At 50.9% G+C, this 15,809-nt stretch overlaps 1 protein-coding gene across 1 annotated transcript in view; it reads right to left on the bottom strand.

The window, feature by feature from the left end:
- Positions 1-14,778, bottom strand: part of DRGX (dorsal root ganglia homeobox) — a gene marked incomplete at both ends in the record, with an annotated part of 31,946 nt that extends 17,168 nt beyond the window's left edge. Inside the window, 5 exons of the mRNA XM_081239850.1 lie at positions 5,507-5,619; positions 5,704-5,882; positions 8,834-8,935; positions 9,814-9,911; positions 14,745-14,778. Coding sequence (XP_081095976.1) covers positions 5,507-5,619; positions 5,704-5,882; positions 8,834-8,935; positions 9,814-9,911; positions 14,745-14,778 — 526 coding nt within the window. The remainder of the gene's footprint in view (positions 1-5,506; positions 5,620-5,703; positions 5,883-8,833; positions 8,936-9,813; positions 9,912-14,744) is intronic.
- Between the last annotated feature and the right edge of the window lie 1,031 nt (positions 14,779-15,809).

Here is a 15,809-nt window from a genome sequence, read left to right as displayed (position 1 = left end):
AGCTGTGCAGATTTTCCAAAGCCAGGGGTCATTTCCAGCCTCATCTTGGTTTCCCTAGCTCTCGAGCTGCTTCCGAACCCCAGGCCCCTGCCTTCAACAGGTGTCTCCAGGGAATGAGAATTAGGGCCTCTAATTTCCTAAGAAACCCATAATCTGCTACTGACTTCTCAGTCTGGGTGCTAAAGCTCAGCAAAGCAGCTGAACGACCTGTTCCTCTTCACCTTTTCTTTTTTTTTTTTTTTTTTTTTTTTTTTTTTTTTTTTTTTGCTGTACGCGGGCCTCTCACTGCTGCGGCCTCTCCCGCCGCGGAGCACAGGCTCCGGACACACAGGCTCCGCGGCCATGGCTCGCGGGCCCAGCCGCTCCGCGGCACGTGGGATCCTCCGGGATAGGGGCACGAACCCGTGTCCCCTGCATCGGCAGGCGGACTCCCAACCACTGCACCACCAGGGAAGCCCCTCTTCACCTTTTCTGGGCCACTTCCCCCACAATCTAAAAATAAAAAAGCAGAGTCTAGATCCACCAGCATGTTCTGGGCCACAGTCATGGAGCTGCCAGGGCCCAGCCCACCCAGCCATTCACATTGGAGGCAAGGCTTGACGACACCCCACAGCTCTGTGCTCTGGGAGTCCAGTTTCTTGGGCATCCCCCCCAGCACATTCCCTCTATATCCAGCACCCCGATCTGCCCCTGCTTGCCCTTTTCCTCCCCCCAGTGCCACCTGCTCCAGGAGCTGATAGCCAATATTCCAAGAATGCCCTTGTTTTCAGAGCACATTCAAAGCCAAAGTGTTTCCAGGGAAGTGAATTCAACAACTACTTAGAGGACCTAAGGACTTCAAGGACCGGTACTCAAAGGAATTCAGCAAACCGTACCTCAACAACCCCCAGGCTCCCCTACAAACACACCTGGAGGCTCTCTCAATGTTTCCCAGGAAGAGACTTCACATCTGTCACAACAACACATAGAACCGAAAGACCAGGACCCCCAACTCAGAGTCCTTCGACTTGTAGCTCTATAGAATGCTCTGCAGGCAGTTAGCTCTGGGAGCACTCGCTGGGGTGCTCCATGTGCCCCCAGGGAGAACTGATCCTGCCTCGACACTGGGAGCCCGGATTCCCCTCACACCCAGGCCGGGTGCTGGTGTAGCACATCTCAGCCTTGGCTTGGATCCTCAAGCCCTGGTCTGGAGTCTCAGGTCTGGAGTCTAGGGATGGACACAAAGAGTGCTGTCTGGGGCAGGGCCGGAATAATGGTGGCCTCTCCAGGACACCTGCTGTCTTTAGTCCAGGGCCATATGATCCCACTAGGACCACAAAGCCTGGGGAAGGAAACCTGAACACTGGTTTGAGTCCAGAAGCTGAAATTCACTTTGATTCTTTCTTGGGGATGATTTGCAAGTTGCCTCGGGCCTGGAGAAGTGGGTTGGGATCTCTGGGCTGGAAGGGGCTGCGGTGCTCAGCTCACAATGGTTCTGGTCTCTGGGTGAGTCCAGATTCTTCCCCCAGGGCTCATGCCCGGTGGACCGCCAGCTGTCCTCACTTGCCAGGCAGAGAAGCAGGGCGGGGGTCAAAAGCCCCTACCAACAGGTGCCTACCCAGAGGAATGAATGAATAAATCATGCCTGGAGGAAAGAGCACACCAGGATCCTGTGGAGATCAGCCTAGATCTCAAAGGGGAGACCTCGCTGATATGAGTGACCTGTGAGCAAGTGGCTTTCCCTCCGGGAATCTCAGTTTCTCGTTTGTAAAAAGAGGGATGGGTATGGAAGCCCAGGTGTGTGCCTTCTAGCACACACGTAGATGAAGCTCCTCGCAGCTTGCTGAGGGGGCCCCCTTATTGGCCAGAGGCCCCAGGAAGCAGAGCTCAGGCCACCAGCTCTGCCAGCACCTGGCCGCCCAGCCACCTCTGGGGGTGAACTCAGGAAAGGGAGGCCAGGTCACAGCCCAGAGGTCCGGGCACTGAGCCAAGCCTAGAAAATTGGGATTGCTCCTCTCTTGGGCCTAAACTGGGCCACGCACTTAACTTCTGTAGCTGGGGAACCCTCGGAGAAGAAGACGTAGGCTGCAAGAGCCTGGAAGATGTAGGCCTCAAACCACTTAACAAATGTTCCGGAAAACAGTCGAGAGTTGAATCCCGGGGCATCCAGAACCTGACTTGCAGGTACACGCTTGTTACCCCAGGTTCTGAGGCAGAGGCAGGTCCCCCAAGCACATCTCCAAGGACGGCCGAGCCCACCTGGACTGGAGCGAGGCTGTGCCGCCACCTCACAGGGTCAGGCACTCTTAGAATGCAAAGATACCCCAACCAATGCCAGCTGCTATCGCAGAGCCATCCCAGCTCCACTGACCTGCTGTGCAGCTCTGGAGCCTCCCTGATACATCGTTTACTACGCTCCTCTACCGTGAGAATTAAGCGGGACCACACATGAGACCACCGGGCAGAGGACAGAAAAGGTTTTCAATAATCACTCATTTCCCTCCCTTTCCAACACCACTTAGCTTGCCGGAGACTAAAAAGCCAGCTGCTCAGAGGGGCCAGATAGCAAGGGCCTTGGTGGGTGAAGGGGTCAGGATGAGCTACAGGAGGGGAACTTTGCCGGGGGAGGCCTGAGGAGGAGCTACAAATGCAGGGAGAAGAACACAGAAAGCAGAGATGGGAGGGGTGGAGGAGAAGTGCCCCCCACAGAAAGGCAGTCTGCAGGCTGGTCTGACCAATGATGCACCCATTTGGCCCAAAGACTTGGAGGTCACATTTAAAAGATGGGACTATTTTGGGCTTCCCTGGTGGCGCAGTGGTTGAGAGTCCGCCTGCCGATGCAAGGGACACGGGTTCGTGCCCCGGTCCGGGAAGATCCCACATGCCGCGGAGCGGCTGGGCCCGTGAGCCATGGCCACTGAGCCTGCGCGTCCGGAGCCAAAAGATGGGACTATTTCAAATAAAAATCCAGATTTCCAGCTTCTCCTGAAATTTCAGTAGTTCTGGCAATGTAGGGTCCACAGACCCACTTGGCCACCATCGGCTGACGTGAGTAGTAGTTGACCCTTGAGTGGGCAAATGCTCCCCAGCCCACCTCTGCCGAATCTCAGGGAGCCCCTTAGCGTGCTCCTCGCATAACTGCTTCTGACGTAGAGAAACGTGCCTTTTCCCCACCCCTTTCTCACAAGTGGGAGAATGACGTATAGACCAAGACGGCTGCATGTCCCAGATGAGCAAGAGCACATTTGTATCTGGGGGAGCAAAGACAAAGCCTACACATACTCACTTTGCTCATTGCCTGCCTGGCTCTGGAACTATCAGAGTGTGTCACCTGCCCCAGCACACCTCGTGTCCCTGATCGTAGCCAGGAAGACCTTCCAGTGGGGATGTGCAAGCTTCCCGAGCAAGTGCCACCACAAGGCACAAAGATGTGCCCTGGCTTGGTGAGCACACTGTGACTTCCATCACTTCTGCCGAATCCTGACACCCCAACGCCCCATCCCTCCATCAAAGGAAAGTCTGTTTCCAGCGAAGCAGGCACAGGTCAGGCCCCAAGGGAAGTGCTGGGGCTGGGGGAGTACATACGAGTAAAGGAAGAAGAGGAGAATGACAGATTTACCTGCCCCTCCCACCAGCCCTGCTTCCTTCTGCTCCGTCCTCTGTCTTTCTCTTACCAGTGCCTCAGCCTCTCAGTGGCAGGCAGGCACTCCCACCCTCCCTGCCAGCAGCCTGGCCCTCTCTCCACTCATTCAGCCACCTCAGGCCTTCACCAGGGCCTGGGCTTTGCCCCAGACCCCTCCCAGCTGCCCCAGCGAAGAGACGTGGGATTCACCTTCAACTCGTGAGGCTGGAGTGGGGCAAGCAGAGAACATTGATAAAAGAGACGGTTACTCTCAGGAACTGAGCTGGGCCTCACCGAAGCAGAGAGAATTTCATGGATGGACACAGGATTGCTTTTCTGCCCAGAGCAGCTCCTTGAATGATATACAAGTCCCACTTGGGTAATCTCCTTCTGGAAGCCCCTTCCAATTGGGACCCTATCTTCACAGTGCCCTCTCAGCCTATTGTGTCTGTGAATATGTCCCAAGGCCACTCTGTGGCAGGGGGCTCTACTTGGCCCCTGGAGCACACAGACCCTGGAGCTGAAGGAAGCACTAGCAGGGCACGGGGTCCAGAGCTGGATGGAGCTGAACCTCATCAACCCATGCTGGCCATCTAAGCACGGCGACTTGCCCAGCTGCCTGGACCACGCAGAAGTGGCTCCAGGCCTCAGGGTCCCACCTCCTACAGTGGAAAATCCAAATGCAGGAGTGCGGCATCCAAGGCCTGCAAGCTCTGGCCCCTCCACCTTATCTCTGGGCACTCTCCTGTGGGCACCCAACATACCAGCCATTCTCCAGACAAGCCTGGTTCTTCTCCCTGCTCCTGGCACTCTGCACGTGTTGTTCCCTGTGCATAGAACACCCTTCTCTCCCTTCAGAGATTCCCTAGAGAGGCTCCATCATGCCCTTATTCAGGCTCCAGAAACTACATTTGCAATGCAGATTGCCAGTGTGCGTATGCGTGTGTGTGTGTGTGTGCGCACGCGCCCATGTGTACACGCACGTGCAAGACCAACCTGCAGGAGGGGGAACCTCTCGAGAGCAGGAGACCCCAGACTCTACAACAGAGCACACAGGAAACATCCTAGGGGGGCCTCTCCCACTGCCTATTATGGGGAAAAAGCCTACAGCCCGCACCTGCACCCCCATCTCCCAGACCCGCTGTGACAGACAAACCCCAACACTAATACTCACTGTCCCAGACGAACTCTGGGGCCCAGCCCTGCTCCCGGCCAGCACAGCTGCTTGGTCTCCTCACAGGAAGAGTGAGTTTGGGGCCAAGAATTGAAAGACACTAGATGGACCCATTCATCCAGTAGGGTTGACCCAGAAACCCCCAAAGGACAGCCCCACCAGAGTCCTTCTCTCTGGACCTGACAAAAATGCCCCAAATGGTTTCCATCCTTCAGACAACCACAGCCTTTGAGAAGACAGCAAATCTTAGAAAACCACAAATCCTAACCCCTGACATCAGGAGGCCCCAGGGAAGGCACCTGGGGAGGCTGCACGTATGGGGAGGGTCCTCACGAGCTGGGACAACGGTCCACCGCAGGCCTCACCCACGAGCTGCAAGCTAGCACCTAAAACTGGCACCGACAGGAGGTAGCAGTCTGTGAACATGCAGTGGCCCCTTCTGAAACAGCCGTCTCTCAACCAATTCCGCAGCTGGTGCAGTGAGACGACATTCACCTACATCCTCAGGCCATGTAGAAAGCAAGCAAGAGAGCATGTGTGGAAACAGATGCTGTTCATGACCCTTGGCTGTGATTGACAGGAGGAGAAAAGGAGCTATACCAGCCCCAGGTGCAAGGATGGACCCGCCCAAGAAAACAGAAGAGGCAAACCATCTCCATGATCCCCTTGGAGGTGGTGCAGGCAGGCAGAGCCCCCGCCCCGCACCAGCAGGCAACAGAGCCCAAACTCACCTTTCAGGGAGGCAACGTGTGACAGGGCCTGGGCGTACGTGGCCGTATTCAGGAGGGTCCCCGGCAAGCAAGAGGGGAAGAAAGGCCCTGTGGGACCGACAGTTCGCCCCAGGCTGGCAGTGAAGGAAAATGACACACTGAGTTCCCAATCCTGGGTGCCCGCCAGCCCTCCAGGCCCTGGGTTCAGCCAGCCTCACCTCTGCTGGGCCTCCAGGACCTCCTTCTTGCTCCGGGCCTGGTCCCCAGGGGGCGGGGAGTTGATATTTCTCACAGGCGGTGGCGTCACCTCTGCCATGGGCTCCTTGGCTCCTGGCTCCTGGTCCGAGGCCCCTCTCTCCGTTTTCCTCCATTTGGCTCTTCGGTTCTGGAACCAAACCTGAGTCCCCGAAGGAAGCACACACCCAACAGAGGCAGAAAATCAGACAGAAGGAGGCAACCAGAACCTAAACCCGAGTGCCTGGTCCCCGTGCCCCCGGCTCACAGCTCCCCTGCAGTAGGTGTGCGGGAGCACAGCCTCCTCTCTCTAAAGATCTAGCAAAGCAGTGCCCCCTGAATTGCAGCTTCAGACTCATGGGTGGGTCAGAAAATCAGAGTCGAAGGTGTGACAGGCATTTTTTAATGAGTGTGAAATCATAGAAAGTATCCAAATGCACTGCCCACAGTAAGGGTAAAAGTACTATCTTGTGGAAATTCTCAGTGTATGCAAGTACACTTATTTGATGTGAAATGTGTTTCCTACGGGGAGGGGGGGGATTCATCATCAGAGCAGTTTGTAAAACACTGCCCTGGGATTTCCTCATCAAAAAATACTCATTCTCTCATCCAGCAGGTTTGGCCGGAGTGTGTCTGGCCTCATACAGGTGATTTAACACGGACACATCACGGCAAGTTCATGACCATCAGCCTAGTGCATCCACTAGAAACACTGACTCTGGAGTCAGTCCTGGTTGAGAATTCTGGACCCCGGTGAATCTGGTTTAGAATCCACTGCAATCCTTTAAGGCAGGTAGTTCTACTACCCCCACTTTACAGATGAGAAAACTAAGCACAGACAGTTTAATTAACTTGCCTGAGGTCATCCAAGTGCTAAGTGGCAGATCCACAATTTGAAGCCCAGTGGCTTGGCTGGGTACCATGATCCAAATTGTTTGAGAGTACTAATAACAGCCATCCCCAAGCATTGTTAGGAAATTTAATGGAGATGCATGCAAAATACTAAGCACAGTGCCTGGCACACAGCAATCAATCACTCGGTGAACATTAGCTAGTGTTATTATCTCCACCATCCTCAGGTTAGGAGGCAGCTTGTGATTCACCTGCCCTGAGTGCCTTCTTAGAGGCGGGTGTGGAATTCTTTAAGCCTTAGAAACCAAGATCGCATTGCAGGACAGCCTCAGGGTAGTCAGGCAGCCTGGGCCCAAGGTGTTCCCAGAGGTCAGTGAAATCCTGCTGCTCTTTACTCCGTGCAGCTAAACCTCTTCCCCCTCTCTCCTGGAAGATAATTCCTGGCTTAAAAAAAAAAAAAAAAAAAAAAAAAAAGGGCTTGTCTAGACCTCCCTCCGATTCCCCTGGGCATCCTCTCCTCCTTGCCTGTCAGCAGACTGGCCCAGGAGAGAACCTCGGTCTCCAGGCTCATCCCACCTCCAAATTTTCATTCTCCTTTAACTGGGTTTCTTTCTTTCTTTTTAATCTAGTTGGTTTTTAATTGCACATATCAGCAACCACTGAATAATGATTTTATCTATATTCTAAATTTAGGGCAGTTAAATGCAAAGCAAAATGCAGACACTTTCTGGCGTCTTAATTGAATGAAGGTCACAGCTATAACAACATTTAATTGAGCTATTTTTCATTATCATATTTTAATGACTTTGCACTAACAGTTCGCCTGCTTCTGAGGAAAGAGCATGATGGAGTCGTTTATTTCCCTATTTAGCTATTGTTTGACAACATCAGCTTCGATTAAGACCCTGCTTTATAGAACATTAATCATATTTGAATGAGCAAGGGGTGTAAATGTAAACACATCTCCCTTCCCGCCACCAAAGCCGTGTCCCCACATGGAGTCTCACTAAACAAATGCTTCACAGCCATTGTCTGTTTGCATAATAGCCAACAATAGCCCCAACAACAATTCCCAGCTTTAATTGTCACCACCCCTATCTCACCCTTGCACCTTTCAGGGAGAAGTTATGATCTTCCACTTCTGAATGCTCAATAATTGTGCCATTTATCTCAATTTGCAGTTCAGTCTTTAGGCAGCTATTGGCAAGCTGGCATTAAAAAAAGAAAGGATAAACGGCATCCTGGCCAAAGGAGATTTTCATTTCCAAATAATAATCAGTTTAATTTGCCCGCATATGACCAATGATTCATGTTCAGATTTAATAATCAGGATCACATAATCTGATTATAGGGGAAATAATTTGTTTACAACCCCCAATTTACTGTTCAGAATTCCATTATCTCTCTTCAGCCATAGGTTTTTAAGAGATACTAACATGACCCAGGGGAACCGAAAGCAAACTATTATATTTCCTACAATTAGATCTTTGCATAGTCTTAACCCCAAGCCCCTACATAAAAAAGAACAGAAACAGCATGGAGGAAACCCCATAAATAAAATGAATATATAATTGTGCTCAAAGAATAGCTCGCCCGGAGAGGCGCTGCTGCAAATCTGTTCCTCCTGCGTTCGGGCACATCTGCTGGGCTCGACGGGTTTGTGCACTTAAACGTAATCACCGTGTAGCTTCTAAAAAGAAATCCTGCTTAGAGACAGTCACCACGGGCCACGCTCGGCTCTGAGGCAGCCCTTTTGCTGCTGCCGTTTAAAGATTTTTAAATTGCCCATGTTCTTCGGACCACTTCGCTGAAAGAGTCCACGTGCTGGGGAAAAGTTGGACATGATGCAATTTCTGGAAAGCAGATCCTACTCTGTTCCCATATGAAAACACAGTTCTCTGCAATTGACCGGCCTTACCCCAGAGCGGTCAGAGCTGCTTTGAGAAGAGCATCTCAGCTCTTTTTTTTTTTTTTTTTTTTCCAAAGCAAGGAAATGGATGTGCATTGATGTAATTTAGTACCTTAGAGACGCGGACAAATTAGTGTAGAACATTATCACTAGTTAATTATGAATGACCGATTAATCAACCTAATCTAATATTCCACATTATGTTGATGTTATTAAAGTGCATCATGAAAATGACAGATAGTCTTCATTTGCTTTCTTTGGCCAAATGTGCACTCTGCAGTCATGATGTCAAAAAAAAAAAAAGTTTGCCAGTTTTAATATTAGAGAGTTAAATAATTAAAAAGAAGGTTTACCTGCACTCTGGCTTCTGTGAGGTTGATTTTCATGGCTAGCTCTTCTCTGGTGAAGACATCAGGGTAGTGTGTTTGGGCAAAAACTGCCTCCAGGGCTTCCAGCTGGTAAAAGGAAAAAAAAAAATATTTACTGGTGAGAGGATGTGGCTAGGTGAGAGGAAGCAGATGCATATTTCAAATTTGCTATATGTGGTGAGGAAGTAGTTTCACAGATCAAGTAGGGGAAGAAGAGGGAGAAAAATGCTCTTTGAAAGGATCCCACAGAATTAAAATGTCAACCGCGGAAGACTTGGGAGCTAAGACTTACTAACACTAACAACCTCAGTGCTACCCCAAGAGGTAGAAATAAGAGAGGCACAAACATCTGAATGCATTTACATTTAAAGTGCAACCCACGCAGCTTTCATTATAGAGCTTGGAAGAACAGAATCAACTTGCAGAAGCTCTCACTGGGTCAGCCCCACAGAAACCACCTAGGGTTTCTGCTCCAGTGTGCTCTGGGAGACAAACGGATCTAAGGGAAGGAGCCCCGGCCCTGGCAACACAATATCAAGGTTCCAGTTGTAGCCCTTCCACTTATGGACAACAATACCTTCTACAAATCAGTCAACCTCTTGGGCCCCGGTTTTCTCATTTATCTACTGGGGATGAGAACACCTGACCTGCCTTCCTCAGAAGGTTATTTCGAAGTTGAAATGATGTTGCTGTATTGCTGATGTGGAAACGTTCCCCAAACTATCAACTTGAGACAAAAGGGTGCCGTCATCATTGCCTCTTCACTGACTATCTGGGAGCCTAATGTCACAGTCCTCTGCCCTCTCCCCAGACAGATTCCTTGACACATCAATTGTTCAAGAAAACAGAAAGATCCAGTTAACATGATCAGTTGGCTTTATTTTAAAAGACAAAGAAGAGCTGCTCAAACTCTGATTATTTTGGAGGCAGGAAGTGGATGGCTCTCAGAAGGGGAACATCATTACCTGCTGAAGAGTGAAAGTGGTCCGGTTCCGGCGCTGTTTTCTCCGCAGAAACCCATCATCGAAATCTCCTGTAGAGTGGTTGCCAAAGGGTGCAGTGCCTGCAGGGAACAAACTGGATCAGCCTGAGCACAGGGACCCCCAGTCTTCACATTGAGCCTCTGCCATGCACACGCACTCAGTGACCCATCCCACCCAGACGGAGCCCTGTCTGTCCTAAAGCATCTTTCTCTGCTCCTGTTATTAAGGCTCCCTCTTTTTCACTCTCTCGTGCTTTCTCTCTCTCCCAGTAATCTCTGACTTTAGGCCTAACTATGCCTATTTCATAGGATGAGTGGAGACCTTACTCCCCTAGACAGCCAAGTCCACTTGTGAAATTCTAGACTCTGAGCCAGGACGGGTCATTAACTTGAGATGGAGCCTTCATCGGCCCTCTGGCTCCCAGCTGCCTGCACCTCTGTCCAATGTGCCTTCAGCTCATCCCTTCTACCTCTGATCCTTTAATAAAAGCCTCTACGTTTCCCTTTTGCTCACTTGTTATTTGACTTTCCCTGGTTTCTACAACAATAAGAATTAAAGGCTGGGGATAGGGGAGGAATGAAATCACCAAGAGCTTTTCCCAGCACTTTTCTCCAAGAACTTCAGGACACGAGGAGGTAAGAAGTTTATAAATGAATATTAATACTGTTGGTCACAGCTCATCAGCACTCTAGTGGATCTGTTATATAGATGTCAATTAACAAGAAATCTGCACCAATAGCGACTGTCCTGAATTCCAGGCAGACTTAAACAGGAGCCTCTGGCCAGGCTCATAAAAGACCCACTACTCCCACTTCTGTGAAAAGAAAGGCATCCTTTCCACAGTCCTCCCTGCCAGCCTCCAAAGCTCGGATTAAGCCACAACAGAGTTTGGCCCCAAATGTTCATTCAGATCATTTTCCAAATTTGCATCATTTACTTGACAGTCCACCATTTACTTGGCTTCTTAGGGAAACAAATGAGCAAGTTCCCATTAGCCAGTGAACGCTGTACCTGCCATGGGCTCCGGTCTCAGAATCATTGCATGTTCGCCATTAGGAGCTGGCAAGCGACACTGCCCAGGCATCATCCCTCTGAAGGACCTCAGTCTCAAAGAAGCAAGGTCCTTCGGCTTTTTAAAATTCTATCTGCTAAAGGGAGTCCCTCTTACTTATTATTCAACTCCCCAGTGCACATCCTTTGTCACAAGACCTCCACTCTCTGGTGAAGACTTCTCTCTCCACCATCCCATCCAAATTGCTTTCTTCCTCAAAATCCTAGTTACAAATATTTCTCTCCAGCTCATTGGGAACTTCAAAGGGACAGCCTCAAAGCGGTCTTATTTCCATTATTTTGTGGGAAACCAAACGGTTTCCTTTTCAAACAAAGTACTTGACTGGTGAGGATGAAATGCAATCTCTGAGGCTCTCAAATCACAATCAGCCTCACAAACTTCTACCGGCTTGTCCCAAACTGTTTCACAAAGTGTACGTATAATATCTTTAAGTGAAACACTGCATGTCAAACTGGATCCTAAAAAAAGCTGACAGTTCATCAAATTAATAAGAACAACGATTGACAACCTAATAGAAAAGAGGAAATTATGACAACAGGCTTCTTACTTAAAAATAAATAGAATGGTTGATAATGTTATGAAAATGTTAAACCTTGCAATAATTAAACAAAACATTTTTGCCAAAAAGATAAGCTGCACAATTACACCCAGTACAGTTAAAAGCATAATGAATTGTACACACAATTCACCATTTGTAGGAGCATGAATTTGTGCAGCCTTATTAGAGGGTAATTTGACAATATCCATCAAAAATTTTAAGTGCACATACAGGTATGTAGTCTATGAATATACTTTAAAAGTGTGCCAAAATGGAGAGAGAATATTGTTCCTGGTAACATGGTAACAGAAAAAAAAAAAAAAAAAAAAGGAAACAACCAAACTGCACAATTGTAGGCACTTTCTGAACAATATATAATGGAATACTACACAGCTATTTAAAAGAAGCCAGTCAGGCTTCCCTGGTGGCGCAGTGGTCAAGAATCCGCCTGCCGGGGCTTCCCTGGTGGCGCAGTGGTTGAGAATCTGCCTGCCAATGCAGGGGACACGGGTTCGAGCCCTGGTCTGGGAAGATCCCACATGCCGCGGAGCAACTGGGCCCGTGAGCCACAGCTACTGAGCCTGCGCGTCTGGAGCCTGTGCTCCGCAACAAGAGAGGCCATGACAGTGAGAGGCGCATGCACCGTGATGAAGAGTGGCCCCCGCTCGCCACAACTAGAGAAAGCCCTCACACAGAAATGAAGACCCAACACAGCCAAATAAATAAATAAATAAATAAATAAATTTATAAAAAGAAAGAAAGAAAAAGAATCCGCCTGTCGCCTGTCATTGCAGGGGACACGGGTTCGATCCCTGGCCCGGGAAGATCCCACATGCCGTGGAGCAACTAAGCCCACGTGTCACAACGACTGAGCCCGTGCACCAGGCTCCACAACAAAAGAAGCCACCACAAGGAGAAGCCCGTGCACCACAACGAAGAGTAGCCCCCACTCGCCGCAACTAGAGAAAGCCCACGCACAGCAACGAAGACCCAACACAGCCAAAAATAAAAACAAATAAGTAAATAAATTTATTTTTTAAATAAATTAAAAAAATAATAAAGGAAGCCAGTAGATCTGCATACATTGACACGGAAAAATCGCCAAAATCTGTATTATGAAGTGAAAAAAGGGAAGTCCTAAATGATGTGCCGGTATGATCTCAGCGCAAATAAGGCATAAAATATAAAGGAAAAATACATAAATGAGGGTAAACGCAGGTGATAGCATGTTTTTCTTGAAGGAATCACAAGAAACCAACAATAGGGAGTATCTTTAGAAAAAGAGGTAGAGAAGGAGGATTTCACTTTTCAGTGTATAAGTTTCTGTTCTATTTGAATTTCCTAAGCAGGTAGATGTAATACTTTCTAGTTTAATATCAGCAAAATTATCTGAGAAGTGAGATTATGAGCCATGCTTTGCTTTCTCCTATATGCCTCTCTAGATTAATTTTAAAAAAATTACAATTAAAAAGCTGATAGGCAATAATGAGAAGTCAGATTACAAGGGTCTGTCCTTAGCCTTTCCATCGGCAGCAGGTCACCTCCCTCCCCCCCAGCAATACTAAACTAAAATAAAACACCCGTTTCTGTAAAACTGCCTTTGAAACACATCTGCAGAGGAAGAAAAAAGTTCTTAAAGACCCATCTTTTCTTCTGGTCACAGCAATCAGAATAAGCACTGAGGTGGGATGTGCCCCAGGTGTGGGAAGGAAAGGTGAGCTAAGCTGAGCTGAGGGCACCAAGCAGCTCAGTGTGCTGGGGCCACGACAGGCTGGCCAGGGCTCTCCCCAGGTGACTTCTGCAACCCACCCTGCAGACTGGGCTTTCCCCTTCAGTCACCTAGGCAGCCTACCATCTGCTAAATGCCCAAACCTCAACCTTCCCACTTTAACTGGAAGGGTGGGCTGCCGAGTATCAATCAGTCCAAACCTGAGGTTCAGAGATGCAGAAAAGGTGTGTCCACTGCACAAGCAGAGGATCTCCCTGCAGTCCTAGGTGTCAGGGGATGAACCTCTCAGACCTTTATAAAGCCCATCTGCATGGGTCATTGGAAGTAAAAGGAGGTGAAATGCAGCCAAGTGTCTGGCCTTCTCTTCTTAGGAATGCTGATCGGGCTGGCAGGGCTTGAACCCTGGTGCTCATTAGCCTCCTTTAGAAAATCCTACTGAACTCTTAAATGCTTCCATGGGGAAAACAAAACAAACTTTCTGAAATCCCTGCATACACTGGCCAGCTGAGGCCAGCTACTGCTCAAGGTAACCAGGGCAAGGTGAAGGAGCATGTTCTGATGTTTCAGGTCCCCCCGGTGTCTGACCACTTTTTGCCCTGTCCCGTGCCTTTCTCAATTTCTTCCCCTCCAAAATTCACTCACTGCCCCCCCCACAAAGGAGTAGGTTGCCAAAGCCAAGTCCTGGTACTGCTCCCAATTATATAAGTCCTAGTAGCCCATGGCTGAGACTACTGGTCTGAGGAAGGCGCTGTTAAAGGGCCAGAGTGTGTGGCTTTGCATTTGCCTGATACATAGAAATCCCCTTCTTGTGTGGAGGGCCCACCCCTGGGGAGCCCCCAAGACCAGAAATCCAAGCTATTTCCTTCTCACCAACCTACCCCCACCTAACAACCCAGTGCAGAGACCACACCAAGGATCCTGAAGCGAAATTTCTTCTAAGAACTGGAGACCCTCAAAGACCCAAACCCTGGTCATGGGCTGGCCCTGGGAGTGGGAAGTGGTTAGCATCTGAGGTCAGAAACCCAGTGAGTCACAGAGGAGCAGCCATGCCAGGGCACTTCTGGCAGTGGTGAGCAGGGCCACCCTGCTCCTGAGGGCCACATTGGCCTGGCTGAGCAAGATGGCCTTGGGCAGGGAATGAGAGCAACCTGGCAGCGGGGGTTCCTGCTCACGTCTGGCCCAGGACCCTACGGGTCACCTAGTCCACCTCCGCTTATCGGGATGTTTGCAAAACACCGTGAAAGATTGATGCGGCCCCCTGGGCAGGGGAGCCCGAATTAGAGGCGTGACACCAGCATCTGTGCTGGGAGGATCCGCCGGTCCTGGCAGTGCTCATAGCCCGGGGGCCAACCCGCCCAGGCCCGGTTGGGGTGGGGGGGTAGGAGGCAGGTGGCGACGGGGTGGAAGGCTGGAGCCGGATGTGGGGAGAGGGCCAAGGGCGCCTCTACCCACCTCCGGCGGCTGCGCCCCTCGCTGATAAGGGACCCAACCACCAACCAGCCCCAGCTGCTGCTATGGCCCTTTCTGGCCGGCGCCGGCCTTTTGGAGCAGCTCCTGGCTCGGCGCTTACTCACCCTCTAGCTGTGGCGGACAGTGGAAATAAAACATCGCCGACGGCCGGATCGACCTGACGGCCAGGACTCGGGAGGGTGACTGCGGGACCGACAAGGCACGCGTAGATCTGGCCTGGCTGCAAAGCAAACAGCGACAGAGCCTCAGTCTCCCTCTGCCTTCGCCCCCGCCCGGCCCTGGAGCGCCCCGGGCGCTCCTTTCATGGAAAGCCCCCTCCCAACGCCTTCAGCCCACTCTGGGGACTGGGGGGGAGGTGGCAGCGCCGTCGCAAGCCGGAGACCCCGTGGGACAGCCCTTCCGTTCGGGTCCACCACCCGGACAGACGTCCCCCCCACCTCGGCCCCAACACCAAGCCCACGCAGTCTGGTTCCCGGCTCTCAGGGGTCCCCGCCACAATCCCTGCACCCAGGCCAACGCAGCCGAGTCCGGAGAGCGCGCCAGGCCATCTGCGCGAAAGGCAGCCCCCGCCAGGAAGGCAGCCGAGTCCCAAGGCCAGACGCGCAGGGCTCGGTGTGTGGGTCGGGAGCCGCGCGTACCTCGGCGGGCGGCGGGCGAGGAAGGCCGGAGCGTGACCGCCTCTGGTCCGCTCGCCCGGCTCTACTGGATACGGGCGGGGCTCCGCGCGGCTGGCGCCCGCAGGACCAGAAAAGTGACTCGGGAAGTGGCCAGATGTCTTGCTATCTGTCTACAGCGCGCGCCGCCGCTCAGCACTCGCCTTTATAATCTCACGCGTAATTGGCCTTAATCTGATTATTTCCAGCGCTGTCTACAGCGAGTAACTTGGATAGGTCTACTGGGCCTTACAAATGGCCCACGTGGTGTAAAAAAAAAAAAAAAAAAAAAGAATCCGTCATTTCTCAGCTAACATCAGGAATGTTTTTCCTCTTTTCTTTTAAAAGAAGGTTGAAACAATACCACTACCACCATCCGCCAGAAAGCATTATTTTCTGAACACTCCACCCCACCCCCACGCCAAGTTCCCTGTGACTCAAACCTTCTTTCTCGGGGAGAGCTTGGTTTTAAGCTCCCCTTGTCAGGCCTGGTGACTCCTGGGCTGCAAACTGACA

Source organism: Mesoplodon bidens, assembly GCF_964165515.1.
Source record: "Mesoplodon bidens genome assembly, chromosome: 1".
Taxonomy (NCBI): Eukaryota; Metazoa; Chordata; class Mammalia; order Artiodactyla; family Ziphiidae; genus Mesoplodon; species Mesoplodon bidens.
Note: the sequence above shows the minus strand (reverse complement) of the source record. Positions and strands in the feature narration are given on the sequence as shown.